Below are 27509 nucleotides of genomic sequence, written 5' to 3' on the forward strand. Positions count from 1 at the left end.
ACCATGAGTCATTTCAACCCCGGGTATGTGCGACTTGATTTTCTACTCTGTTTGGTGCTAGTCAATATAAGTTATTATTTAGATGGCACTAGACATCCACTTTGTTACTATGTAAAGTACTCAGTGGAAGTATGAGTATTTAAAAAAGTAGTAAAAGAAAATTGGAGGCGTAGTACCAGTCAAAAGTTTGGAGCGATAACAAAAAAAATCTGAATCAGGTCTCAAACACATTTGAAGGTCAAGAAATTCAAGTCTTTATCTCTTGGAAATATTCAGCTGCGAATCAAAGGTCATTCCAGGTCATAAAGCAGTATTCACATCATAAAAGTAGCGTTTTTTTTTTGCCAAAAGGGGCTTTCTTTGAAGAAAAAAAAGTGTTTTGATGAACCCTTTTGAGTCAAATAACTCTATAAATACTTCATGACAGCGACGTGGAAGAACAATTGGTGAATTAAAAGAAAAACAAAGGATTACGGTACAAAATCAGTAAACTCAAGCTATTTTCAAGCTTTCAAATCTTGAAAATCACATCATAAGGCATTGTTCACATCATAAAGTTCACTGAAAAAAAAACTGATTTTCAAATCTTTTGTTTGGGCAACAGAATCCAAATAAAACATTAACTTTTTGGGTTTATCGACTATTTCTTCAAAGCAGTGATGTGGAATGACCAATATTGGTGACAAACAAAAAGTTTGGTTGGAAATAAGGAAGTTTAAGATATGAGCTCCTGATAGTGCACAGCTGTTCGGTGAAAGTCATTCCAGCAGCATTCACATCATAGAGCTGACAGAGAAAGTAACGTGCAAAGCTGTTATCTGGGGATAAGGTGCCCACTTTGAAGAATCGAAACGATGAAACATCGCATTTTGTTTAACAAATAATTCCATTGATATTTCTTTATAACAGTGATGTGGAACGACCAAAATTAGTGGGGGGAGGAAAAAAACCCATAAGATTTTGGTATAAAAATCAGGAAATTCAAACAAATACATTTTGATAGCCCACAGCTATGAACTGAAAATCAATGCAGCTCAAAAAGGATCTTTCACATCATAAAGCTGACTGGGAAAGTACCTATTGTACAAATTGTTTACCTGGGGCAAAAAATGTCTTTGCGCGCTGAAGAATCTAAATTAGTTCACTTTTTTTTTTTTCAAAATAATTTCATCAATATTTCTTCTTCGTGATGTGGAAGGACCAAATTTGGTGGCTATTTAGAAAAACAAAGAATTTTGGTATAGAATTTGGAAATTCAAGCTGTTTAAATCTTGGAACGGCACATCTATGAACTGAAAATGATTCCGGTTTAAAAGAAACCTTCCACATCATAAAGCTGAGAAAATACCAAGATGTGCAAAGTCTTTTTTTTAATAAACGAAATATTCCACATTTTGTTGTTCATCTAATATTTCATCACAATTTCTTCATAACTGTGATGTGGAATGCCCAAAATTGGATAAGGAAAATAACAGTCAAGCTAATAATGGATGCGACTTGTTTGATTGCCACACTTCAACAACAATGCACTCAAAAGAACCGAAGAGAACAACACAGTAGCGCATAAAAGACAATCCAGGCGCACAATAGCGAGGTGGATAGGGTCAAGTGTGTCATCTCTTCAAATGACTGCATGTAATCAGACACCTATTTGGAAAAAAAAAAACAACAGCTCAAAGATCCTGGTTGAAAAATGAACCGTTACCCTGGATTGTTTAATATTTGTTTTCCACTTCCGCAGGCTTATTTCGGCCTACTGTTTAGCATTTGTTTTGCTTTTCCACATCCGCAGGCTTATTTCGGCCTACAACAGCCTGACGGACAAACATCTGACCGGCTACTTCAGCAGTACTCGGATCAGGAGACATTTGCAAAGAGCCGGACTGGTACATCATAACACGTTCTACATTTGCATAAAAATAATGTGTTGTTACTTTTTTACACCTAGTTTTACCTTAACTTATAAGTGAGCAACGCTGCCATCTACTGATGTCTGTCCGTCATTAAAGTTGGGTGAGATTCTTCTCTGCCCACCTGCTAAAGAATTTCAACTGATTTTACTTTTTGAAACAATTTCTAACTAGTTTCGTCAAACGCGTTCATTTTGAGTGTAATTCCGTTGTCGGTCACTAGATGGTGGCGTTTCATGTTTTCAACTGTAAATTCGAGAGAAGAATGAAAAGAGGAAAATTTTGCTGAGGACTGCTGAATGCCAAATCCTCTACAATCTCGCTTTTTATGCCTACAGAAATCCAGGGCTGATGTTTTATTTAACAACGGACAAATTTGGTTTGGGACTTTTATTTCAGGCGGTTTATTGTCGCCCTCAGATCACCAGGAGCGGGCGCATCGTTCCGGACAAGGAGTACAAACACAAACTGCTCCAAAGGGCCCACCAGAGACATGTCAGGGAGTGCCTGGCCCAGGCCGTTTTCCTCAAGGTTCTGGACATGGAGGTACGGTGGCTTGGAACACGCCGTTCCAGGGTAAGGTGCTAATTTGCTCCCCTTCCCCGGCAGCGTCTCCATCAGATGGAGATAAAAAGAAAACTGGAGGAGTTTGCCAGGAGGGAGCGAGTGCACAAGATGAAGGTGAGTCATTTGCATGTCAATGCCGCTTGGTGGGCATGTTACGACCGGCGGAAAGCTCTTTTAAAACTCCTTTCAATCCTCGGACATGCTTTCAACGTTTATACGATAGAGAGTGCTGTATCCTCAGTGAAAAAAAAGATCGAGTGTATAAACGAGACATACCTCACCGCTCTGGTTTTGAAGGTGGCACGCACAAAACGATTAGAAGAAGATGTCCCAATGATGTCGCCACGCCCACCCTTGGGCGCGAAGCCGAACCGGAAACAAAACTCAGGACCAGTGGACGGACATTACGGATCCTCGGAATCTGTGAGTCCAAAGGAAAAAGCGCTTACTGTATGCTTAGAACAAGATACTTCGGTCGAACAAAATGCTGGGAAAATAATACTGATTTGATTTCAATGAATAAGTAAAAATAGAATCACACTAAACGTACTTAAGCACCAAATTAACTGTTGCGGTGACGTGTCATTCATTAATGGCAAATATTTCGATACTATATGAATAATTCATGCAAAACATCTACTTGAGAAGATATTTAGGGTAACGAACTGTTCTGTGCAGCAATGTTCATCTCGACCCAACACGGCTCCAGGAAAGATGCAGCGGCCCGCACGCTTAAAACCGATCCACAGCGGCAACAATAAACGCAGATCCGCTCGCAGGGTCAACGAGGCGTTCAGTGACAGCCACCCGCCGTTCAACTGCACCGTAAGAATAAAAATACCCACGGGACTGTTTTTGTAAAACAATCGCATCAGAGTAAAACATGATTTTGGAGCTAGCATACGGATTACCTTCTCTAGCAAGCACTTCTTTATTTATCAGCTTTGGGAAATTTACGTCCATAACTATCAGATTTTTGATTTCAAACAAGATTGTGCTTTGGATACATGTTAGCATGCTAATATTAGCACGTTAGTGAAATTAAACACAAAGCAATCAAATGCTTGGGTGCTAACGGTATGATAGAAACATACTTTAGCATAAGGTAGCATTGTGGCTAATGTTAACAAAGTAACAAGTCACCCATTGAGAGGACTTTTGGAAAAGCACACGTAAAAACAGGTCTCAAACACAGGAAACACTTTCTAAATAATCGAATCGTCAGTGTTTGTGACTGACCTGTTTTGCTTCTCTGATTTGGGTGCCCGATTGCAATTATCTGGGGCCTTGCAAAGGTGCATTCAGGTACAGTGGGGAAAAACAGCATCGATGTAACAAATGAGGATTAAACCCTAGATTTTACACCTAGCTTGGACGGGTTTCGCTAGCGAAAGTCGACTGGCTCAAGTTTTGACTGTGGGACCATAGTAAACATCCACAAGGCGGTCTTTCCTCCCGCCTAGATGGACAAAGAGTCTCGGACGCGCGAACCCACAGCCTGGGACCCCCCGCCGGGCGTCTCACCTTACTACCTGCCGGTCATCAACAACTTTGTCACGCCGCTGCCTCCTGCCACCAAGAGGAAAGCCAAGGGGCCCGGTTGCGTTCCCAGCGGCGCTCCCAGTCTCCGGGGTCATCGCCGATTGCGTCCCGCCACCACCGGCTGTGCGCTCGACACCAATGAGGTTTGGTTGACAAATTGTCTCTTAGCAAAAGAAGACATAGTACTGTATGATATTGTGTTAAATATGCAAAGAAAAAAAAATCACGTTATGGTGTTTTTGTGGTTTGACTACAGGAGCAGTCCCTCTTGAGGACTTCTATGCCCCAGAGTAAGGTGCGGGTCACCATGGTGTATTTCGGCAAATCCGTACATCTCTCCCGTGACTCCGAGGACCCGAGGGACGAGGTCAAAGTGTTTCAGCAACATTGCGGAGGCGAGAACCTCTGTGTGTACAAGGGCAAACTCTGCGAAGGAGGTCGGTAGTGGGGTCCAACAAAAGGATCAGGATCATGTTCATGTTTGCTTCCGACACTTGAATTTCCATGTTAACATAATCAACCCTTGCGGGATTATGTTACATATTATGGAAAATACTTTGATTTTTTTATCATATCATGAGAGAATAAATGGGGGAAAAAAACACAAGGGAGCTGAAATTTCCAGCAGGTGATTAAAACATGTAAAAATTTCAAAATGCAACCATTCTGACATTTCTATAAAATTGCAGCTGAACGTGTGAGATTTTGTGAACGAAAATAATAACTGTCCAAATTTTGGCCCATATAAAACCATTATAATTACAATTTTTGAGATGCATTTTAAAAGTTTTTAATGTATTGATTTTCCCAGGATTTTTGCAACAGTCCGTTGAGCGGCGGTCAAACTATGTCAGCAAACAGAAAATTCTTCATTGACTTGATTATAAAACAAGTTTTACTCCTATTTCAGAAAAAGCTCGTATCAACCTCTATGAAAAAAAGATGCAATTATTGAACGGTAAAAAAAAAAACTGGTTTTTCCAAGGCTGGCCTTATTTTAAAGCAGTGGTGTCCAAACTTCAGCTCGGGGGCCATTTATGGCCCACCGTCTACATTTAAATGATGTGGGGAAAAAACCCGTTTTCATACATGACGTCATCACCCTCCTGACCCTCTGCGCTTGCCGTTCTCACCTCAGAGTCGTTTCAGTTCGTGTCGCGGCGACATCGGGGTTTCCCCTTCAGCTTGACCTTCTTCCTCAACGGGCTGCAAGTGGAGCGCCTCAGCTCCTGCTGCGAGTTCAAGCACCGGCGGGGCCCCCGACTGGGTGGCAGGCACGGACACTTTGGCTTCGGCGCCGTAGAGCGGGCCTCGCCGTGCTACAAGTGAGGGAGGGCGCTTTGAGGGTTGGTTAAGAAGTATGAGTAAAAAACATATATATATATATATATATATATATATATATCAACGAAAAACAAAAGGTCCCTCAACGAAAACATTGGACGCTCTCAATCTAATGTGTTTCAGGTGCATAATAGCAATGGGGCTGGACAAGAAGCCCGCTCCTCCGCCCAAGAAGGTCCAAGATGGCGGAGGAAGCCTCAAGGAGGCCAGGAGCACATCTCACTCAGGACATGAGAGCACCACTTGTCCACAAGAGGACAAACAGAAAGATGGTATGATGGTGATGAAGAAGCACTTGTGTTATGAAGATGGACTGACATGAGAATCTCGCTGTGTAGATTATGAAGAGGACTTTGAAGGAGATGATGACATCGCTGCAGAGCAATCCAATGAAAAGAAAGCTTCATCTCCAACCAGTGGAACTGAAGCGCGGACTAAAGCTGGAACTTCATCTGACTATGAAGACGACAACAAGGACGGTGGGTTGATTATCGTCGACGTAGTAACGATGAGCAACCGCAGCGAGCGAATCTCTCAACCCTCCCGCGCAGAAGATGACCCAAGACCTCGTTCGAGTTCCAGCTCAAGCCCGGAGAGCGACGTCGAGGTTGTTCAAGACTCCAAAGAGGGCGAAGACGCAGAAGAACCCAGGGAGATGCTCCAAGACGATATGGCGGATGAAAAAGACCTAGCGCAACTCGAAGAAACCGCAGCCACCGATTCGAGCGCGATTTTGGACGTTTCTGACAGCGGCGAGAAAGAACCCAGTCCCGAGACATCGGGGGAGAAATCGGACTGCCGGGAGACAGAAGATGAGAGAAAATCGGAAGAGCCGGAGAGGGGTGAGTAAATGGGAGTAGATGCGGCCAACCCCCGTTTATCCGAGACCCAACAGGAATACCCAAACCCGTAAACTATAGAGCTTATTTCATCTGTACTCAGTATTATTTGAACTCATTTCAATCATTTGATTTGTTTCGTTTTATATTCTTTGTCATTCCTTTTTTAAAATACATTCTTTAAATAGTCACCTTTCTAAAATAATGGCCGAAGTGATTTGCTTTTGAGTAAACATGAAACACTGAACAATATACGATAAATAAGTACATGGTATTGAAAGTCTGGACAGCAAAGGCGTATAATTACGTCTTTGGGATTGAATTTGGCAGGTAATTCCAAACACTTAAATTTGCGGAAAAAAAAAAAAAAAAACTAAAATATTTTGGATTGATGTCCAGAACTGAGAATACGTATAAATACGTCTTTGGGATTGAATGTGCCAGATATTTTCAAACACTCTTTAGAAAAAAACAAATACTGTAAACACGTCCATGCTATTTTGTGTGTGGACAGTAAAGACGGATAAATACATCTTTGAGATGGAATAAATAATTGAATTTCTACTCAAATTCACCTCATTTGGGCCCTTATCTTAAAAGGCTTTCGAAATTCTCTTCTATGATTTTACTTCATCTTTCTTGGCATTTTTGGCAAAGCTGCTGAACACATTTCATGACTAACTTTTAATGTCTACTATGTTGTCCAAATATTTAGAACGGCCTCTTCATTTATGTCCACTGTACTCAACATTTGTTTTTGGTCTCTGTGACTAACTGCAGCTAGCCCACTAAGTCCTAGTGTCCTCAGCAGAGGACATACTGGCCTTCCTAATGACATCTTATACGTTTGGGTGGGATGCGCTCAACCTTGCTGTCCTGTTAAGAAAAAAAAACAGTGGACACAAATGAGAAAGAAATGATAGTCATCTATTTTAACCATGTTTGATTATGAATAAAATAAATTATCGACATTGTCGAAAATCTAAACTTATACAGTATCTATGCCTGGTGTCAACATTTGTCTTTCTCGTTGATTTCTTTCAAAAAATTGTAGTAATTGTTTAGTATGTGCTGAATCTTGTTTTCATACGTTGCTACTTTGCCTTCATTTGCATCCTGCACTATTAAAGATCTATTTGTGTGGATTTATGCTTCCTTACTGGGTGTCTTTCTTTTCAAACCTTCTTGACTGTCCCATAAGTGGCTGACGTTGTTACGTTTGCTTTGTATTTTTGTTGTTCCCAAGCCAAATCTGTGCAGGAGAAGCTCGCCGAAGCTATCCTGAAGGAGTCCCAATGCAGCACTGAGCCAGAGCTGAGCGACACCAGTACCGAAGAAGAAGAGGTGGCATACGTGGACCAAGGCCAAAAGACGAAAAAAGACGGTATCAAATTGAATTTCTCATTAAAGTTAGGATGCTGTTTTTCTAAAAAAAAAAAACAAATGACATCTTTTTGCGTGTTTACAGAAGCAGATCTGGATGAATCAAAATTAGACAAAGCATCTGATCCAAGGGAACCTGCTAAGGCAGGTCAAGAAGAACCCCAAGACAACTGTGATGACTCTAAAGATGAGATGGGAGATCATTTGAAGGCACTAGAGCAGGAAGAAGTGAAGGACAATGGGGAGAAAATGCCGGAAGGCGATAAAGACGATGCTTCAGCTAGCTCCACTGATAAGCCGATTGTGGATCCCGAGGATTCAGAGGTCAAGCCGGCCAGCGAGATGACAGAGATGAAGATAGAAGAGACCGCTTTGGTATCTGAATTAGAAGTGACAGCAGAAGACTCAAGCAGCTTGATAGAGGCAGCAGTTTCTAAAGAAGACAACGTGAAAGATGAAGCCACCAAGACAGCTTCGGGAGCTATCGAGACTCCTGGCGAAGGACAAAACAATCCCATGCCGAAATGTGAGGAACACGGTCAAACAGAGGGAGAACAATCAAATCCGCAGGAGAAAGAGAATGATGATAACAAGGAAACTGAAAAGGATGAAAGTCAAGCAGAGGAAAGCGAGAAGACTGTGGAAAACAAGAAAGCGGACGGAAAAGATGATACACAAACCAACAAAGAAGAAACAGTGGCAACCCTCAATGAAGAAGATGAAGCCGATGAACCTGAAACAACTGTGAAAGCCAAAAGTGAGGGTCTCCATGCGGAGAGCGCAGAGGCCCAAGACCTAAGCGAAGAAAGAACAGATGAAGTTAACGAAACAAACCCAGACGATGGAGAAAACGCGATAGAGAAAGACGAGAAGGAAACAGAGGGGACTACGCTTATTGCTCCTCAAACCGAGGAAGGTGAAGAAGTCAAAGCAACCAATGAGAACGTGCAAGAAAGTGAAGTTAAAGAAAGTAAAGATGTGCCAGATCAGGACCAAGAAGACAAAACTCTTACTTCTGAGGTCAATGACATTTTAGAAACAAACAAACCAACCGCGGACAATAAAGAAGACAGTGAAGAAATGGCAAAAGTTGAGAATGAAGCTGAAGAAACTGAAGATCTGACCAAAAAGAATGAAGAGACAGTTGTTATTTCTGAGGTCAAAGAAGAACTGGACAAAGCAACGACTGTGAATAAGGAAGAAACTGAAGTAACTGAAGATGAAAACATAGCTGAAGAAAGCAAAGACGGGATGGACGAAGATCGGGAAACAGCTGATGGTCAGACCAAAGAAGGCGAAGACATTAACAAAACGATAGAGAAAGACGAGAGGGAAGACGAAGAAAAAGTTACTGCGCATACCAACGACAGTGAGGAACTAAAAGAGACAATCACTGATAAGGTGGAGAGTGAAGTAAGCCACAAAGATGAAAATGACGCTGAGGAACGTCCAGAGGGGAGGGGAGGAACGACTGAAGACGAAGACAAGAACGCCATTTCTGCCGAGACGGAAACTGAGGACCAAATCTACAAATCAACCATCGATGGCAAAGAGGAAATCATAACTGCTGAGACTGAGCTCGGTAACCAAAAAAACAAATCCATCGATGATAATACTGAAGAAAGTGAACACCGAGATGAGACCAAATCCAAACAAATCAAAAATACAACAGTTGGACCAGAAGAAGAGATTGTCTCCGAAACATCTAAAATGTCAGAAGAGTACTTGAAAAACAAGGACCAAAAAGATGAAACGATACAGAATGTTGGTCTTTTTCAAGCAGCAAATGCAATGAGAACAACGGAAGAGACGATCGCAGAAAAATTTCTGATCTCTGAAAATGGTCAAAGGAATCAAGTGGACGGTGAAAATGGGGAGATGTCAATTCGAGCTGACGAGGACAAAAGTGATGGCAATACATCAGAGCACAATGAAATTGGACAAGGGCCTGATGAAGAGTCTGTGGAACACAAAAGTCTCCATAAGGGAGAAGGTGATCCCCAGGCAGAGTACGATAAAAAGGAATTGGAAATTCTAGCATCTAGAGTTGCCTCAATCGAGGAGTTTGACTCTGATGATCCAAAAAGATGCAGACAAGATTTCGAGGTTGAGAAAACCAAAGAAACTCTTAATACCAACACTGATCCAGAATCCTCCAGATTTCCAAGCCAGAACCTGGTTTCCAAAACAAACGACGACAAAAGGATGACTAAAGGAGAACATCCTGATGAAGAGTCTGAGGAACACAAAAGTTTGGAGGTAAACATGCAAAGAACAGGAGGTGTTCATGAGGTAGAAGGTACTGAGGTAGACTTTGATAAAAATCTCTTCGAAGCTCTAGCGTCTAGATTAGAATTAACTGAGGAGCCTGACTCTGATGATCCAAAAAGAAGTAGACAAGACTTTGAGGTGGAGAAGACTGAAGAAACTCGTACAACTCCTGATCCATCCTCCATAGTTGGCGAAAAGTTCCCCAAAGAGAAACAGCCTTCCAAACTCCCAAGCCAGAATGTGGTCTCCAAAACGACCTCACGAGGGGCTGAAACTGGAACAGAAGAAGCCACCAAGGCCTCAGAAGGAGCACGTGTGCTTCTCCAACCACGAAAGCAGTCAAGCACTCAATCTGTTGATCAGATCTCCCATGGAGAAAGTCCAGAAACGTTGGCCAGAACCAGCAGTGCTGAGCTGGTCACCAACTGGCTAAGCACACATCAAGAGTCCAAGTTCTTTGAAACCTTTGTTGAACCTCTGGAAGACCTTGGGACTACCAAAGCATCTTCAGAGCTTCTGAAAACTGTTGAGACGCCCCATGAGGAGGTTGCAGCAAAACACGTGGAAGTTGATAATACCAAAGCTGAAGTTCAGTTCTATTTTGACAAAAATCCCAGGAAAGACAACTGGGAGGCGTCAAATGAAGATGATGTACAGCTCTTACAAAATACCAAGAACGAACTAAAACCCACAGACCAGAATCAAAGATTTCTGGTTGAAGACAAGCCTGAATCAACACATGGGTGGAGATCAGCGAGTATATCGGGAATCAAATCTGAGACTTCAATCCAAAACGGGTCCCACATGGATTTCAAGCCCGCAGCAACTGAAGGCATCAACTTCTCGACTGAAAATAATATGTACCCTGCCCACGGGAAAGCAAGGACATATTCAGAGCAAAAAATGCATGGAGAAGATCAAGACATAAAAGACCATTATAAATCGTCAAGTTCAAATTTTGGAAGCCACGTGGTTGCCGCGGACAAAACGTCCGTCAACCAGAGCATGCGCCTAAGGGACGACGTTGTTGGTGAAGACCGTTTGAGCGTGTTGTCAATGAACAAAATGCCTTTTGGTCAAAGTTCTTACTCCGTATTGGCAACGGCCAGAACCGAGAATGGACATTAAACAAAATGTTCCTTTGTCTACCGTTGTAGGACCATTTCAAGTCGAAGTCCGGGATCCTCGCCTGTGTTTGACCCTGTCCCAGTTATCAGTAATAGAGAAGAAGCAAGAACACAATCGCAGTCAGAACACTTGGAGGCCATACGTCTCAAACGCCAACCCTCGAGGACTGGATTTTGAGACCTATGGACCTTTTTTATTCCTATTATTTATTCCTCCCAAAAGCAGGAGTTGCAGCCTTTGTGATTCTGGAATTAGCTACCAGGGCGTTCACTTACTACTAGTCAGAGACTTTCCTTTGTTGACCTTTGGGACAACAAAATGATACTTCAACCGACTGAGTCTCAACAGAGTCTGAGACAAGACCAGGACTTTCAAAACGGGTTCCTGAGACCAGTCTTAAGATGAATATTGAGTTTATTTAACTTGGAGGCAGGGAATGAGTTTATCGACGTCAGAATTAAGAGTGGGCGTCTCGGAAATATTTCTGACCTGGACTCAAAAGGTTCGAGGACCTCTGGATCCCGCTCGGTTTGACGAAACCCGAGTTTTCCAGCCGTCACGCATTCATCGCTAACGAGAATCTTGGTGATGAGTTGTGACTGGCACGTTTACAAAAGCACATCCCGTCTCAAAGAGGACTACTACACTGGAGGTATCGAGTGCTATGGCCTCTTACCTGCAAGCAGATACTCCTGCTCACACACATTCACAAATTGAATAATTCACAGCGACCGGACTCCCGGGACTTGGCTTACCTGCAAAGTACCCGCACTTGAACGTGAAGTGCGTTGGTAATCATCGAGTGGACATTTTGTTTTGATGGGCGTTAACCTTTCGTCATAAATACGACATTTTGTGATAAGATCATGAAAAACGGTGAAAGCATTACCTCTGTTTACCCCAAGTCCTAAATAGATTATTTGCCTTGTTAGATTATTTGTGGGTTGCCTTATTATCCTCCAGTGTGGGTATTTGTTGGGCTTCATCTTGTCCGTTGATGAAATAAAAACTGTGACAAATCATTTTTCCCCATTTTCATTCCAAATCCCGCCCCACACAGTTTAAACATTAAACAAAGGAATTTGAGCTTGTTAAAACACACTTTTTTTATTCCTTGGTCTTCGTTCCGACTCGAAAAAAATGAAACCGTTGTAAAAAGCTATAAAATAATCCGTCTCCTCTTCCTCTTCTTGATTTCACTGCATCTCTTTCAATAGAGCTCAGTGCTGCCCTCTCTGTTGTGGCACAAAACGGTACTACACTAAAAGGGTGCTTCAAAAATCTGACTACTATCCTGTTGTTCTGTTCAAACCTATTAAAAATTCTCAATAACAAATCTGCGATGTAAACTCAATACACTAAATACACATAATTTTAAGAATTAAAACAATGGAGTAACATAATTACTTAAAAGTAAGCCTCAATCGCAAATGAACCAATGAGTGCACTCTGATAACCAATAAAATTTGTATACAGCCTCACCGTAAAAAAAATGAAATAAAATGAAAAAAAGGTGTTAGTTACTGTTAGTTACTGTCTTCAAAGCTGCCATTGCTGCTGAAGGAAGAGCAGAATCGCATGGTGCTCATGGGATCCGACACGTAGCCTGCATAAAAAACAGGAAACAAAATTAGTACATATTTTGATATCCAGATATCGGTGAAAAATACAAACACGTAAGACCAAATAACACATTTACACTTAATTATGAAGGACCATTTGTTATATATTTTTTGACAATCTGTATTTCTTTGTCTTAAATCAAAATAAACTGAGAATTTAGACAAGTGATATGGCGATATGGTGCACGCAAGCGCTGCTAGCTAGCGGCTACTTTATGCTACACGCTGTGAGAAATGCAAGCAACAGATGTCATAAAAAATATAAGCATATGTAAATCCTATTTAATGAAAAAAATTCTGCTCATTTTTATACTTATACTTATATTTATACATTACCAAACCATCTCGCGGGCCGGATTACACCTGTTTGTGGGCTAGAACCGGCCCGCGAGCCATATGTTTGACACCCCCGGTATATATAACATCAAATATGTGCATTTGTACACTAAGCGCCAAAAATATATGAATAGTGCTGATAAATCAATAATTTAGCGGCAAAAAGAGAGCGGACAAACCATTGCGATCGATGGGTGAAAACTGCATGCTCCTTCTTATTTCCTCCAATGAGAGGCCTCCAGATGCACGCCTCCGCTCACTGAAACTCAAAAACAAAACAGTTTTCCGTGAGGACCGCACGGTGAAGACGTGGATTGTGCATCTGCCTCACAATTTAGACTTAGGAGAAAAAACATAAACATGATAAGATTCAGTATTACACAGTGGTTTATTATTTCTTGTATGGGATATTATTCCTTACAAAAACAAATAATATTATTGGCAGACAGAAGATAGAAGGCCGGGAATTAAAATTTTAGCGCGGGCCCCATGTAGACGTGGGCCGGTTCTGGTTGAGTGCACCCTGATGACTGGCTTCTGGTTTACTGCACTTTGCTGCCTTCTGTTGTCTGTTTGGTATCTGAGCAACTCCACGCGCAGCCGTCAATTGTGTCCCCGCCACGGCATTTGTTCAACGAGAGTCGAGGGTTAGCCGAAAGCTTGTCCAAATAACAGCAGCAAAGCTACACTAAGAGGTTGCATGGGCGTGTATGGCGGGAAAAAGAAAAACATTAGAAATGGAAGAAAACCGCCTGCAAATTAATTTTGAACCTTTTGCTGTGTCCATTTTTTGGACAAATTCTTCCACATTCTACTCGCAGTATTTTGGAAGTGTGATAACTAAGTTGGTAGTGCCGTTTCAAACTTTGATATCGTGTCACTATCTGGGTGAAATTTCAGCTCCCTATTGTTTTCTTTCAATGCTTTCCTTTTGACGTAAAATGCCTTTGATGGAAAGATCAAAATTGGACAAAATACTGCACGAGGGTGAAGTAAAAATGGACAATAAATAATGAATAAAAAAAGCGTGCAATTGTTATTTTCTGTATGTTTACAGTAATAAGCTAAGTAATAAACAAAAGTATCTGGCAAGTGCAAAGAGGGGCAACAAAGTTGTCGTTTAAAGGCAAAAAGAAATGTAAAACATTTTGGGGTTTGACTTTACAGCAATAGCTATTTGAACACAAATGGGGCAGCAACACATGCAGACAGAGAAAATAACAATACACAAAGGCATATATTCTTTATTTTCAGTTCTAACAGTACCACAGCTCACTGAAAATAGTGGGGGTTTTTTTATCCTGAGACCCTATCCATTTGTGTCCACTATTGTGTCCATTTTGTTTCAGCAAACCAGCAATGGCATCCCATCTAAACATATGAGACATCACTGGAAAAAATAGGATGTCTTCAAATGAGCGCAATAACACTCGCAACAGCCCCACAGTCAAAAAATAAGAGACCAAACACAAATGTCCACTTTAGTGGACACAAATTAATAAGTAGGGTCTCATTGTACTGTGTAGAGTGCATGACAAAAAGTTCCATTTTTTTGGACTGTCTGGCATAACGCAATACCAAGAGTTAAACATTTGTTGCGGTAGTGTCTGGGGCTGCTGTGTTACTTCAGGACCTGGACGAGTTTTTTCATTCATCAGAAAATTCATACGGCTAGCTACCAGAAAAATCCAATTATCATGAGCACAATTCTAGATTTCTATCACGTCTTCTCACCTCTGGCTCCAGAAAGCGTAGGCTCGAGTGTTGAGCGCGTATTCCAGTTCGAACCTGGAGCGTAGCGCAGCCACGTGGCCCCGACCGGGTCCGGCTCGGGCTAGGAGACAGTCCGAGGACGAGGAAGGGGACAAGGAACCGCTGCTGTTGCTGGAGGCGGGCGACATCAGCTTTGGACGCACAAAAGCACACAGGAAGTATCGCAAATCCAGCAGACACAAACACACACACACAAAAAAAAATTGTGTTGGACCTCTTTTCGACATGTCTCATGGAAAAAATTCAGTCTGCATCACTGATCATCGAGGGACCGGCTAACTGACCCATTCAGTGCCAATGACGACTATAGACGTCAAAGATCTATCTATACTTTGCTGGCAATGTTTTTTCTATTTCTCAGCTAAATTGCAAAAAAAAAAAATCCTACTGTTTACAAATATTGTGAAAAATTCCATAGTATACCTCAATGTTGCATAAACACTCCTCCAAATTGGTGACCACTTCTGAGAAATCTGGACGGTCCTGAAATGAGAGTGGGTGAGAACTAAGACTCTTCACTTCTCAGTAAAGTCAGAATTCTCACTATATTCTCAGAATTCTCACATTGAAGTCAGAATTCAGACTTCTGAGAATATCAGAATTCTTCAAAAAAAAAAATCGGACTTTCTTTAACGTAAGATTTCTGACTAGAATAGAGTCAGAGTTTTCACTAAATTTTGAGATCTTTGACTCACCTTTGAGAATGAAGTCAGAATTCTGACCAAGGTTGTAATTCTTTGAAAAAAAGATGCAATTCTAAGACTTCTGACTTTCGAGACTTCTAACTGACTTCTGAGAATTCTGACTCTTTAAGGTGGGAATTCTGACTCTTTTATCAGAAATCTGACTCCCGAAACCTCTGACAGTCTTCTGAAAATTCAGATTTGAAAGTCAGAAGATGTGAGAATAAGGTCAGAATTTGACTTTATTCTATGAATTCTGACTTCAGAGACTTCTAACTGACTTCTGAGAGTTCTGACTTTATTCTCAGTAATCAGACTCCCGAAACCTCTGACAGGCTTCTGAAAACTCTGATTTGAAAGTCAGAGATTCTGAGAATAAGATCAGAATTCTTAAAGTTGGAACTTTGAGAATTCTGACTTTCTTTGGAGTAGGATTTCTGACTTTATTCTTAGAATTCTGTCATCTTTTTCTGAGAATGTCAGAATTCTTACTTTAAAACCAGAATTCTGAGAACAGTAACATAATTCTAACAAAGTTAGAATTCTGAGAAAAAAGTCAAGAGTCCTGACTAAATTCTGAGACCTCTGACTTATTTCTCACTAAGGTCAGAATTCTTAGGAAAAGATTAAACTCTAAGAAATCTCACTTTCTTTAGAGGTGGAAATTCGGGCATTATTCTCAGAATTCTGACCAGAGACTTTGAACTTCTGACTTCTGAGAATTTGGACTAACTCCTCAGAATTCTAAATTCTGACTGGCTTCTGAGAATCCTGCCTTTAAATTCAGAGATTCAGAGACTGCATAGATAAAATAAGTGTAAATAGAGTAAATTTTCTGATTAAAAATTGAGAACCTTTTCTTCCTTAAAAATTCATCAAAATTAAGAAGGAAAAAGGTTTACGGGTGAAAGGAGTTAAGGGTTATCATTTAACCTTCGATATATACTGTACACGGGGACGGTCACTCAATTAAAGGGGGGGGGGCATAAAGAGTACATCATACCGGCCATGTGCGCTCTTCATTTTTGCACAGCCATGCATTAACGATGATCTGGGGGATATGAACGTGCCATTCATTAGCGTTGAATGCATTTGCAGCTGACTCAGCGTCCATTGCCTCAGCGGGATCAAAGAGCATCCCAGCGGTTTCTCCGCGAGCTCCTTTTACAGCGTGTCAAATAAAAGTTACACATTTCACTCAAACATTGCATATTTTTGCTTCGTTTATGGTTTGCGGTTTCGAAAATAGCTGACGCTCGGCTTGTCGTTTTGTTTTCACAAAAAGTTTGTTTTCTCTGCTTTTTGGTCGGAAACCGGTGATGTATGTTCCAGTGCTTATTATTAAAAAAGGGAATGTCCTCGAAAGAATTTTTTTTTTTTTTTTTGAGGGGGAGTGTGAAAAATTAGTCTCCTCTTTCTTCTAAGTGATTCTACCTCTGGACACGCGTTCCATCCCCGCATCAGAAGTGCCGAGATGGGTTTTGGGATGGAATAGCCAACAGGAGGTCGGATGTGATGGTAGGCCATGTCTGCTGCTGCGGCAGCTGAGGACAGAGACAAAAATGTCAATCAAATACACAATGCTGTATGAAAAAAAAAATAAAATAAGAATAATAATTTTTGGATTATAAGAAGAGAGGGAGAATCAAAAGTCAGTTCTGTGTGATCTGATTTTGGTTTGTTGACGCTTTAAACTGCATTTGTTGTGGTATCGCTAAGCGTATTTTACTCAGCGGTTTCAGAAGATAAAGCGTGCGAGAGCATCGGTTTTGTTTCTGCCGAAAATAACGGAAATGCGCATCCATGTCGAACTTAACAAAATAAAAGGCGTACGTTTTGCCATGTAAAAATTGCTTCATGTTCCAAATAATTTCCTCTTAACTTGAAAACAAAACATTCCATGAGATGTTCTGATAATTAATCTGCTAAAATCTCATGTACCTCCATAAGACATAATATACATTCAATTTAGACTTTCGTTTGCATTCCAAGATGGGAAGCCAAGCGTCCAATTTAAGCTAACGCTGATGAAACATGTCATGGGGAAAAAAATTACCGTGGTCAAATGTGCAAATGGGATCTTTACGGTCAGCAACACAAAATAAAGGCTTGCATTTTAAAACTGAGTCACAATAAGCAACAAGTAGCTCTGGGTTCCAATTAATTTGCTCTCAATTTGAAAAGTAAGCACATTAGATTTTCTGATAGTAACTCTGTTAGAACTTCATGTACCACCATAAGAAGACATAATCTATATTCAATTTAAGCAAGTTTCATTTGCATCCCAAGCGCGTAGGCTAAGTGCCCGATTTAAACGAATGCACATAAAATATGCCATGAGGGAAAAATTACCGGGTTTCAAGTGCGCAAAGGGAATCTCTCCAGTCAGCAACTCCCACAGACAGAGGGCGTAGCTGAACATGTCAGCCTTGACTGAGTAGCGCGTGCACTGAGTGAAGACCTCTGGAGCCATCCAGCGCAGGTTCTGTGCACAAAGATGTCTCATAAAAAAAAAAAATAAAAAAAAAAACATAATTGAAAACACACACACAGGTGCTGTTGCTATGGCAAAGGATGCATTTGTGCCAAGGTAACTGGTTTCTTCCAACAGGAGGCTCTCCAGAGACGCAACACACTTAACGGCAAACTGCAGGCTAAGCATCTTTGCTTGTGATGAATCATCGCGCCGAGACGAAATCTGCATGAAGGCAGTTTGGGGCGCTGCTGGGTAATTGATTGCAGGTGCAGGCAAGCCCCCGGCTACATTTGTTCTACCTCTTAATAGCAATTACAGAAACCAACAATACAACATTGAATTTGATGAATTGTTTGGCACTACTCTACAGTTTATGATAAATGGGCCAGCACTATTGATTCTGAAGGCCTTGGGCGGATTAGATTAGCGTGGCAACAAAATCTGAAATCCGATTGGTCAACAAAAGCGAGACAAACCGAAGGAGCTACGACTTACACCTGGCTGCTTGGTCATGTTGTCCTCATCCACGGATTGGAGGAATCTTGACTCTGTGGACATAAATCGGACAAATCAGTGAATAAAGTTTTAGTCCTGAAAAACCTGATTTTCAAATCAAAAATGAGTATCAAAAATACTTTTAATAGAGCTCCTCTGTGCAATGGGGAATTCACACACTTTCAAAAACTCACTTTCTTTTTCCAAGTCCCTCTCACACACTCACTAACTCACAACTAAACACACACACTCATAATCAATCACTCCTCTCACACATACATAAAACTCAATGTCACATGCATTACTTACTCTCACACACACACACACAATACCTTTTTTCACATTTATGCTCAAATAGACTTTTCAATTACACATTCCCATACCAACACACACGCTTGCTCTCATACAAACAGTACAGTATGAACTCCAGTCCTCGAGGGCCGGTATCCTGCAGGTTTTCGGTTTTCTCTCCTAAACACACCTGATTAGGATCATTTTCAAGCTCCCCTAGAGCTTACTAATGAGCTAATCATTTGAATCAGGTGTGTTGAGGAGAGAAAACCGGTAAATCTGCGGGATACCGGCCCTCGAGGACTGGAGTTCGACACCTATTTCTTACACTATCTTTTGCTGAAACATCACTATCTCTTCCACACACACTCTCACATACCCAGCGAACAAGAAACATTTACACACCCCTGCACTAACCTCTCCATGGTTGCAAATCTAACATGTGAATGCTTGTTTATCTACAGTACATGAGGTTTGGTTCCAGACCGGTCTGACAAACAACTCTCACCTCCAAAATCAGCCACCACCGCGTGTCCGTCCTCATAAAGAAGAATATTGTGACTGCGAAAGAGCAGGCGTGTCATCGATCACAATTGGCCCACGTGTGTGTATGTGTGTGTTAATCGTGAGAAGCATGCCTGTTGAGATCCCTGTGGATGATGGGCTGGGTGAGGTTGTGCAGGTACTCCATCCCTTTGGCCACGTCCATGGCGATGATGAGCTTGGACTGCAGATCGATAAGTCTGTCCATTGACACATCATTAAAGCGGCAGCGACTTAGCGGCGGATCAATGCCCTCGCCCTTGCCAATCACGCGCGGCTCTTAGCGTCCGTCGCTCGATAGGCCCGAGTGCACCTGGGCACGCAGTTAGCACAACACTTGATCCCGATCGATGGCGATTGCGACTAAAGTGGAGGAATTGGTCAGGGGGGTTGCTTCCAGAGAGGCTAATGACTGCTCTGTTGTGAAAACATACTCTTCTTGGGTAACTCGCCAGGATAGTTTCCTCCGCTGGAAGTTTATTGTCAAACTATGTAAACATGATGCAAAGGGAATGACAAGTTTTGTTTGAGAAATAACCATTTAGTCAACTTAGATTAATGCTAACAAAAAAGTCATGAAAAAATAGTTTAAGCCAGGGGTCCCCAACCACCGGTCTACGGCCCGGTAGCGGTCCATGAATCAACCGCTACCGGGTCTTACGGACCGCAATAATTACCATAAATTTCCAAATGTAAGATGCACTTTTCCCCAAAAAACGAAGGCCAAAATTATTTGTGTGTCCTATAAACAGTGAGTGAAAGATTTTTTTTTTTTTTTTTTTAATTTGACACTATTCAAGGATGATTGATCTGCTGACCACATAAGCCGAGCTTTGGCCCCTTTTTTTTTTTACTGGTCAAAATTCTTGCTTACAATAATTACCGTAACGAGACGAGCTAAAGGCAAACTAAGTTGGCTGTTAGCGGCCAGTGCCTGTTGCAGTTGACATCAGCTGAGGTTGTTACGGCATTATTTTCAATAAAAGAAGCGAGCAGACTGAACCAAAATCCGAGTCCATCCTCGTTCACGCACAAGAATATTATTAAAACGGAAAGGGTATGATGTCTCCAGCTGATTCAATGAATTGTGGCAAGGTATGGAGCACCGGGTAGAAGGTATTCCATTTGTCTCATTTATTAAGTGCGGCCTTTTGCGCACGATCACCAACTTGGTGGAAGACGGATGGATGCACTGAAATGAACATGAGCTGTGTTGCAAGGAAAGGAAAAACCGCTTGGAGTGTATTTAACGTTACACCGGCTCTGCGTTCGATGTGGGAAATCTGAAACACACTTAACAATACATCATTTACGGATATGAACGCAAGAAAAGTTGAGATTTATTCTGCTTTGCTAGAGTCTTTACATTGGCGTGAAACTCTTGGTGCGTCCTATACACAGTAACGTAGAAAATACCGGAATTTGATGTACCAAAATATGTAGTAAATTAGAATCATATTTTGGAGAAAAGTTTACCCACCGATAACCTCCACCCCCCTTCAGGTTGCAAACATTGACCAATCCTTGGTGCTGAAAAAGGTTGGGGACCACTGGTATAAGCAACTGATATTTGAACACTAATGGTGTTGAAACACATGTAGACAGACAATTAAAACACCGAAGGACATTAACGTTACCCCGCCTCACCTTTTCTGCTCGTGCAAGAGCGCAAAAAGCGAGCCCCCGGAAATGTACTGGGTGACGATGGCGAACTGGCTGGGGTCGTCCAGACAGGCGCCCACAAACTGGATGATGCACGGGTGGTTGAGGCGACACAGGATGGACACTTCTCGGCAAAACATGTCCACGTCCGACTTGGAACAGTACGTGTTGGCTCGATAGCTGCAGATGGAAAAAATTTGCAGCGTTTTTTTCAGAAATAGGAGGTACAGGAAAAAAAATACGTTATACAGATATTTACCGTTTAATAGCGACTATTTTGTTCCGGCACTTGCCTTTGTAAACCCTGCCGAAAGAGCCTATGGGAGAAATTGAGTTTTAGTAAAATTTTGTAAGATTTTACAAAAAAAAAAAAAAAGTTACCTGAGCCGATGATTTCATTAAATTCCAACTCCGAGAGCTGAAGATGAAAATGAGAGGGGAGGCTGGCCCTGAGTAGAAGAACCTCCGCTTTCTCTTCAAAAAATAAAAAAATCAACATTTAAACAGGGAATGAGTACGGCATAATAATGTTCGATTTTTGTTCTACTAGCGATCTGAGAAATCTTACTAGTGAAGACCGAGGTTATTATAGTTAACAAAAAAAAAAAATCAAGTTAAAAAAGTCGTCATTGTTGCTGAACATACAAAGTTTTTGCGGAAAGTTCGGAAACGCAAAATTCCCGCAAAAAAGTGACACTTTTTCTACCAGCGATCTAAATTGACTTACTAATGAGGATCAAGGTTGTTATTGTTTAAAGTTAAAAATATATGAACGAAATAAACTAGACACAAAATTTAAAAAAATTGATGTACTTTCAGTTAGGGTTTGTACTTTTTTTTCATTTCATGCTCCTCACAAGTAAGGCAACCAAAGGTGGCAAATTTTGTGCAAAATTCCCAAATTGAAAATTGTGAATTTTGCATTTCAGAATTTGCCGCAAAATTCGCAACTTTCAACAAAGTTCATACCTCAGTGGGATAGAGGCTTTAATGAGTTATAATAACGTAAATAATCTTGTCTGATTGGCTGGATCGTGATTGAGCGAAATTTGGCATTATATGCAAAATCGGTGATGTCATTGCCCGGTTGCGCAAATTACATCGTATGAATATTTTGTTGGGCACTAGCGTGACTGTTCATTTTCTGGAATAAATCCATCCCGGTTTTTCAGTCTCGCCGAGACAAAACGGACACGACAGTGGACACGAATGAATAGACCGTCTCTCGGGCGAATATTTTGCTTCCCGGAGCAACAGTGCGTTTTTGCGTGTGTGTCATGTCACATGACAGTCAGGCGATAACGTGAGAAAATCCTCGCCGCCTCGTTACCTTTCGTCATGCTCTTGATCTTCCCCAGAGGAGACGGCACAGAAACGTACGAGCCATCTGGAGGACGGTTGCCAATTTTAGACGGGTCCACGTGACTGTTTGTGCGGGGCCCAAGATTTCGGACTCACCTCCGCCTGGTTGCGAGTACTCGTTGCAGGGGGAGTCGTCCGGGCGCTTGTAATGCTTTAGTAAAGTGACGATGGCATCGTGACCTATGGTGGAAATTGACAAAGTTTATTATTGTTATTTTTTTAACATTGTTTACATGAAAAGAACATGTATTGTTTTGGAATACAAAATAATTTCCCCCATATGAGTGTTATTGACAAGTACATGAGTTGAAATACAAAGTTAATAAATAATCAGAGTGAAAAAAAATTAATAGTTTGCCAAACTGTGGCCCGCGGGCCATTTGTGGCACGCCGTCAACATTTTAGCGGCCCGCGGCATAAACTAAAAATGCATTTTGTCATACGCAGCAATGCTATTTTAAAAAGTAATTAAAACAAAAAAAATGTTCGATGGTAGGCGGTGGGAGTTTTAACCCTTGTGCATACACGGTACCATTATTCGACTTTTTCGATTATTTCTATGTGAAATCAAAAGAGAAAGCATTGAAAAAAAAACACTAGGGAGTGGAAACTTCACGCTAATTATATAATCGTGTTCAAGTTTAAGACACATCAGTGCTGCAACTTCTAAACTGTTGCAGCGTGGCGTATTGAATATCAACTACGCATATGTTTATTGTCCTATTTTGGACCCGCCCACATTCATTATGATCCACTTTTTTCATTTCTGTACGATGGAGGGAAATTTGAGGGCGTTTGAATCTGGTTATATTATTTAATTCCCAGTTGGATCGTGATGTCATAGAAATGTATTTCAACTTGCGTTCGGGATTAAACGACTAACAAAACACTCACGGTGCCTATTTCTGGATGACGCGATATTTTTTGGACTACACTCAGTATGACGAAGATGACGTGTAACGGAAAGAGAATATTGGACTTGGAGAAAAAGATGCAAAGTAAAAAATTAAGTCAATAAATATCAATGAACACGAGGGTAGTCCTTTCTAGACAATTATGATTTATGGATTGTGGTTGTTTTTTTTGTTTTTTTTTTGTAAAAGCAGATTTGAATTCAAAGTCACCTTTCTCGTAAGCCCACATGAGGCAGGTCTGCTCGTCCTTCTCCCCGCTGGAGCGGCTGGGATCGCAGGCCACCAGGTTCATGTCGGCGCCGTTGTCCAGCAGGAACTGCACCAGGCGGATGTGACCGTGGAAACAGGCGCTGTGCAGGGCTTGAAGAACAATACGGGTGACATTACAGGAATGAAAAGTCAACTTCCCCTTGATTGTGACTTTTTTTGTTTGTTTGCTAATATTCCATTAGCTTGTCTATACCGTAACACAATAAAATCTTAGCTTTGGGAAAGCAGATGAAATCTGCTTTGATGAAAATGAACTCATCAAATTCCAAAGACATATAAAAAATACATCTTCGGGATTGAATTGAACATATTAAAAATAAACTCACCTGTGTGTCCATCTCTGCCCTGGTGGTTGATGCTCATGGCATTCTGGCTCAACAAAAACTTGACCATTTCCAGGTCTTTCCCATAGGTGCATGCACTGGGATGCAAGACGGGAATTAATAAGGCCCGAAGGTCCGCGACTATTTCAGAAAACACGGTAGGAGCCGAAACCTGTGCAATGACGTCTCGCTGAAAATGTTCTCCTTGGTGAGACTCTCGGCGCCAGAAAGCTGGATAATCTCCTTCACCACGTCATATTTGCCGTTGTAGCAAGCCCTGGAAGAGAAAACCACATCAAACGGTCAGAAGGTGGCGCAACGGGGGTAATAATGCCACAGCGGCACATTTACAAGTGCAACGGTGTGTCTCCGTAGATGTTGGTGGCGTGGGCCTGTGCGTCAAAGTTGCCCTGGAGGAGGAAGCGCACCACCTCGTGGTGACCAAAACGGGCGCAGAAGTGGAGAGGAACGTGATCTTCGTTGTCCTGGGCATTCACTAGAGACAGGAAGAAGAATTTGTGCAATCTCCAAACCGAAAGATTTGTCCTTACTTTTCCAATTCAACTGCAAAAATGTTACCATTCGCTTTCCCCCCTTCCCCGACCAAAAGCGCAATGATGTCAAGGTAACCCTTAGCTGCGGCCAAATGCAGCGGTCGGTCGCCCACCTCGCCGCTGGCGTTCACATCTGCGCCAAACTTTAGCAGTAGTTTGGCCAACTGGTAGGAAAGATAAAAAGAAGAAAAGCATTTCATCACTGGTGAGCTCTCAGGAGTCATGAGTTGGTTTTGGATGCATGAAAGGCAGTCGGTCATGTTGGTGTTTGACATAGTAGTGAAAATTAAGCAAATTGTGGTAATAACTTGACTAAAAGGGAGCAAATGTGAACAAGAGGGGGCCGAGCATTGAACCTTGGGGTACTCCGTAAGGAAAATGTACTGGCGGTTGGACTAGTAGGAGATGAATTAGAGGAGTAAATACATTGACCGTTGTTTTTTTTAAAGTCATACTTATTTAGCTATTTGCTTTTAGGTAACAAAGTAATTGATTAGATTAGTACATAATGTCCTAAACTAATTGAATACTTTAGAACTAGCCATTTTTAGATTCACATTTAGCCAAACGCAAGTACCTCGGATGAATGTTAGGACTCTTTAAAAAAATGTACAAATACGTCTTTGGGATTGAATGAGTTAATAACGGATCACTTAAAATTGATCGGTTTTACCTGCTCGTTGCCATTATAGGCGGCGATATGCAGCGGGGTGAAGAACACAGCATCCTGGACATTGACGGAAGCGCCATGCTGGAGGAGAATATCCGTGGCCTGCGTGAAACAGCGGCAAGCAAAAAAAAAAAAAAAAAAAAAAAAAGAAGTTGAAGACGACTTCTCTCATCTTGGTTCTTTCGCTCACCTCCATGTGTCCGGCCAAGGTGGCGACATGCAAGGCGGTGAGCGCTCCGTAACCCAGCTGCTGCACGTCCGATCCCCCGTGGAGGAGCGCGGTGACCAGCTCGCCGTTGTCCTGGTATTCAAAGAAGAACCTTGTTGACGCTCGTCCCTCACGGAGGAATAAGGACGCGCGCTTCCTGTTTTGGTCCACCTGATACGCCGCCAAGTGCAGAGCAGTGAATCCGTTCTTGGTTAGTCTGGAGGGACGGAGACCTTTGACCATCAAAGAGCTGATGTGTTCCTTGCTACCTGGACACGGACCCGCAGAAAATACCAACATAAATACAATTACTGTACCGTAATGTATTGTGTCCATTTTTTGGACAAATTACGTAACATTCTGCCCGCAATATTTTGGCACATTCATAGAAATGCCATAACTGAGTGGTCCTGCCATGATGAACTTTGACATGTTGTAACAATCTGGGTGAAATTTCAGCTCTCTGGGCCCTCTTTCAATGCTTTTTTTTTATGTGAAATGCCTTTGATGTAAAGATCAAAGGAATAAATTAAATCGCACGTGTCAAGCAATGGGGACGTTTGTTAGGCTAAGCTTTTTAATGGCTGCATTAACGCTTGTGGCATTATGTTAAAAATTATGGAAATTCCTTTGATTTTTTTTCATATCATAAAAGAATCAATGGGAAAAAACACAAGGGAGCTGAAATTTCCAGCAATGATTAAAACATGTAAATTCAAAATGCAACGATTCTGAGCTCTCTATGTGATTGCAGCTGGATGTGCAAAATTTTGTGTACAAAAACAATCATTATCCAAATTTTGGACCATATAAAACCATTATAAGAAGAAATTTTGAGATGCATTTTCATACGAATTATGCTATTGATTTTCTTGTCATTTTTGCTACATTCTGCTGAGCGGCGGACAAATAGAAAATTCTCTGTTGACTGGTGTTTCACCTCAAGACAGTAGGTGGCGGCAGAGACCAGTTAATGGATATGTCTTAAAAGTGTCCTCACATCACAGACTACAAAGACAAACACCATTTTTCATTTTTTTGTGGATGTTAATACATTTAACCTACATATATATGTATAGAACTGATATCCCTGAACAATTTGAGTGGTTGAAGGAAAAAAAATATTCATAAATAACTAATTATGCCGAAGCATTTACAAAATGAGGAAAAAAAATGCAATGTGTATATTTTGCAAAGTGTGTGCACAATACAAACACTTCCACTAACGACCCAGGCTAAATCTTAAAACCATTGAGATGCAATTTACTACTTTGATGTTCTTCAGGGTGTACTGTAGGTTTTTCATACGAGTTGACTCGAAGACCAAAAAGTTTGTCCTCAGATAAGTGGCTAGTAATGTGTCCTCCCGCTCCGACATAGTGTTTTGTTGACAAGTTATTAATAGCATGCAGTGGCCACGCATACCTTTGCACACGCAGCAGAGATGCAACAAGGACAGGCCTTTTTCTGTCCGGTAGTTCAAGTTGACCTTCTGAAAGGCCTCGTCAGAGCTGAGTCACAGAGACAAGGAAATCACTCATTCAAATGAATTGATTAAAAAAAAAAACACACAAATTTGGCTGTGAAACAAGTGTGAAAAGTTTAATAAAAAAATTGTGCTCACCTGAATGCAAGTCTGAGGTCCACAAGCTCGCTTTCTTTGAGCTGGAGGTCATCTTCCAGCTTCTCCAGGATCAGAGAGTACGACTCACTCACCTTTTTTTTCCACTCATCTTAAGAGAAGAACAACATAAGAGGATCGGGCAGACGGTGATACCAGGTGAAATTTCAGCTCCCAAGTGTCTTCTTTGAACGCTTTGCATTTGATGTAAAATGGCTCTGATAAAAAGATGAAGTCAACCCCTAAATTTTCTTAACTATTCTTATGTTCATGTGGATTAATTTTACCGAAGATAAATTTCTCGCAGAAGCGTCTAACTTAGGTTACAACCAATCACAGCTCAGCTTGTGAACGTCACATGACCTAGCTCAGAAAACACGTCTGCTATGGGGTCATGCCATATAGTAATATAAGTGTAACACGAAAACAAAGCCAGCTAAGGCGTTTAAGGCTATAATACGCCATCATGTTTATTATCCTACATTTGAGGAACGCAGGGGACGAGAATGCAATTAACAATCATGTCCACTGGATGGCATTATCATGTTTTAAATGACACCCAATTGGTGGATGTCGGTTCTCATTTCTAACTGCCTGCCCTACAGCTATACAAGACGGTTTCATTAACATTTGCCTACATTTTATCTGTCACACACACTACAAGTAAAACAAAGTAATGCTGAAGTTGAATTCACTAAAAAAGTAATTACATTACAACAATG

General features: G+C 41.4%; 2 protein-coding genes across 2 annotated transcripts in view; one reads left to right on the plus strand and one right to left on the minus strand.

The window, feature by feature from the left end:
* erich3 (glutamate-rich 3) lies at nt 1–11909 on the plus strand. The gene is made up of 15 exons (XM_088425143.1): nt 1–23; nt 1793–1886; nt 2331–2456; nt 2520–2591; nt 2775–2900; nt 3156–3302; nt 3941–4162; nt 4276–4456; nt 5158–5344; nt 5487–5635; nt 5702–5842; nt 5915–6205; nt 7449–7586; nt 7674–9032; nt 9069–11909. The coding sequence occupies exons 1-15, from the start codon at nt 4–6 to the stop codon at nt 10982–10984; spliced, it is 5169 nt and encodes a 1722-aa protein (XP_088281269.1). The 5' UTR covers nt 1–3; the 3' UTR covers nt 10985–11909.
* Nucleotides 4438–27509, minus strand: part of tnni3k (TNNI3 interacting kinase) — a 24353-nt gene continuing 1281 nt past the window's right edge. Inside the window, exons 2-26 of the mRNA XM_088425144.1 lie at nt 26791–26899; nt 26592–26677; nt 25338–25435; nt 25149–25259; nt 24962–25060; nt 24314–24452; nt 24086–24230; nt 23907–24011; nt 23738–23832; nt 23352–23501; nt 22324–22407; nt 22196–22252; nt 21247–21339; nt 21125–21182; nt 20851–21045; nt 19299–19403; nt 19169–19221; nt 18370–18422; nt 17751–17883; nt 16833–16942; nt 15139–15198; nt 14677–14846; nt 13122–13201; nt 12509–12590; nt 4438–5338 (exon numbers count right to left, since the gene is read on the minus strand). Coding sequence (XP_088281270.1) covers nt 12511–12590; nt 13122–13201; nt 14677–14846; nt 15139–15198; nt 16833–16942; nt 17751–17883; nt 18370–18422; nt 19169–19221; nt 19299–19403; nt 20851–21045; nt 21125–21182; nt 21247–21339; nt 22196–22252; nt 22324–22407; nt 23352–23501; nt 23738–23832; nt 23907–24011; nt 24086–24230; nt 24314–24452; nt 24962–25060; nt 25149–25259; nt 25338–25435; nt 26592–26677; nt 26791–26899 — 2468 coding nt within the window. The 3' untranslated portion in view covers nt 4438–5338; nt 12509–12510. The remainder of the gene's footprint in view (nt 5339–12508; nt 12591–13121; nt 13202–14676; nt 14847–15138; nt 15199–16832; nt 16943–17750; nt 17884–18369; nt 18423–19168; nt 19222–19298; nt 19404–20850; nt 21046–21124; nt 21183–21246; nt 21340–22195; nt 22253–22323; nt 22408–23351; nt 23502–23737; nt 23833–23906; nt 24012–24085; nt 24231–24313; nt 24453–24961; nt 25061–25148; nt 25260–25337; nt 25436–26591; nt 26678–26790; nt 26900–27509) is intronic.

Source organism: Hippichthys cyanospilos, chromosome 10 (assembly GCF_059441005.1).
Source record: "Hippichthys cyanospilos isolate Australia breed blue-spotted pipefish chromosome 10, RoL_Hcya_1.0, whole genome shotgun sequence".
In the NCBI taxonomy this organism is placed as follows: Eukaryota; Metazoa; Chordata; class Actinopteri; order Syngnathiformes; family Syngnathidae; genus Hippichthys; species Hippichthys cyanospilos.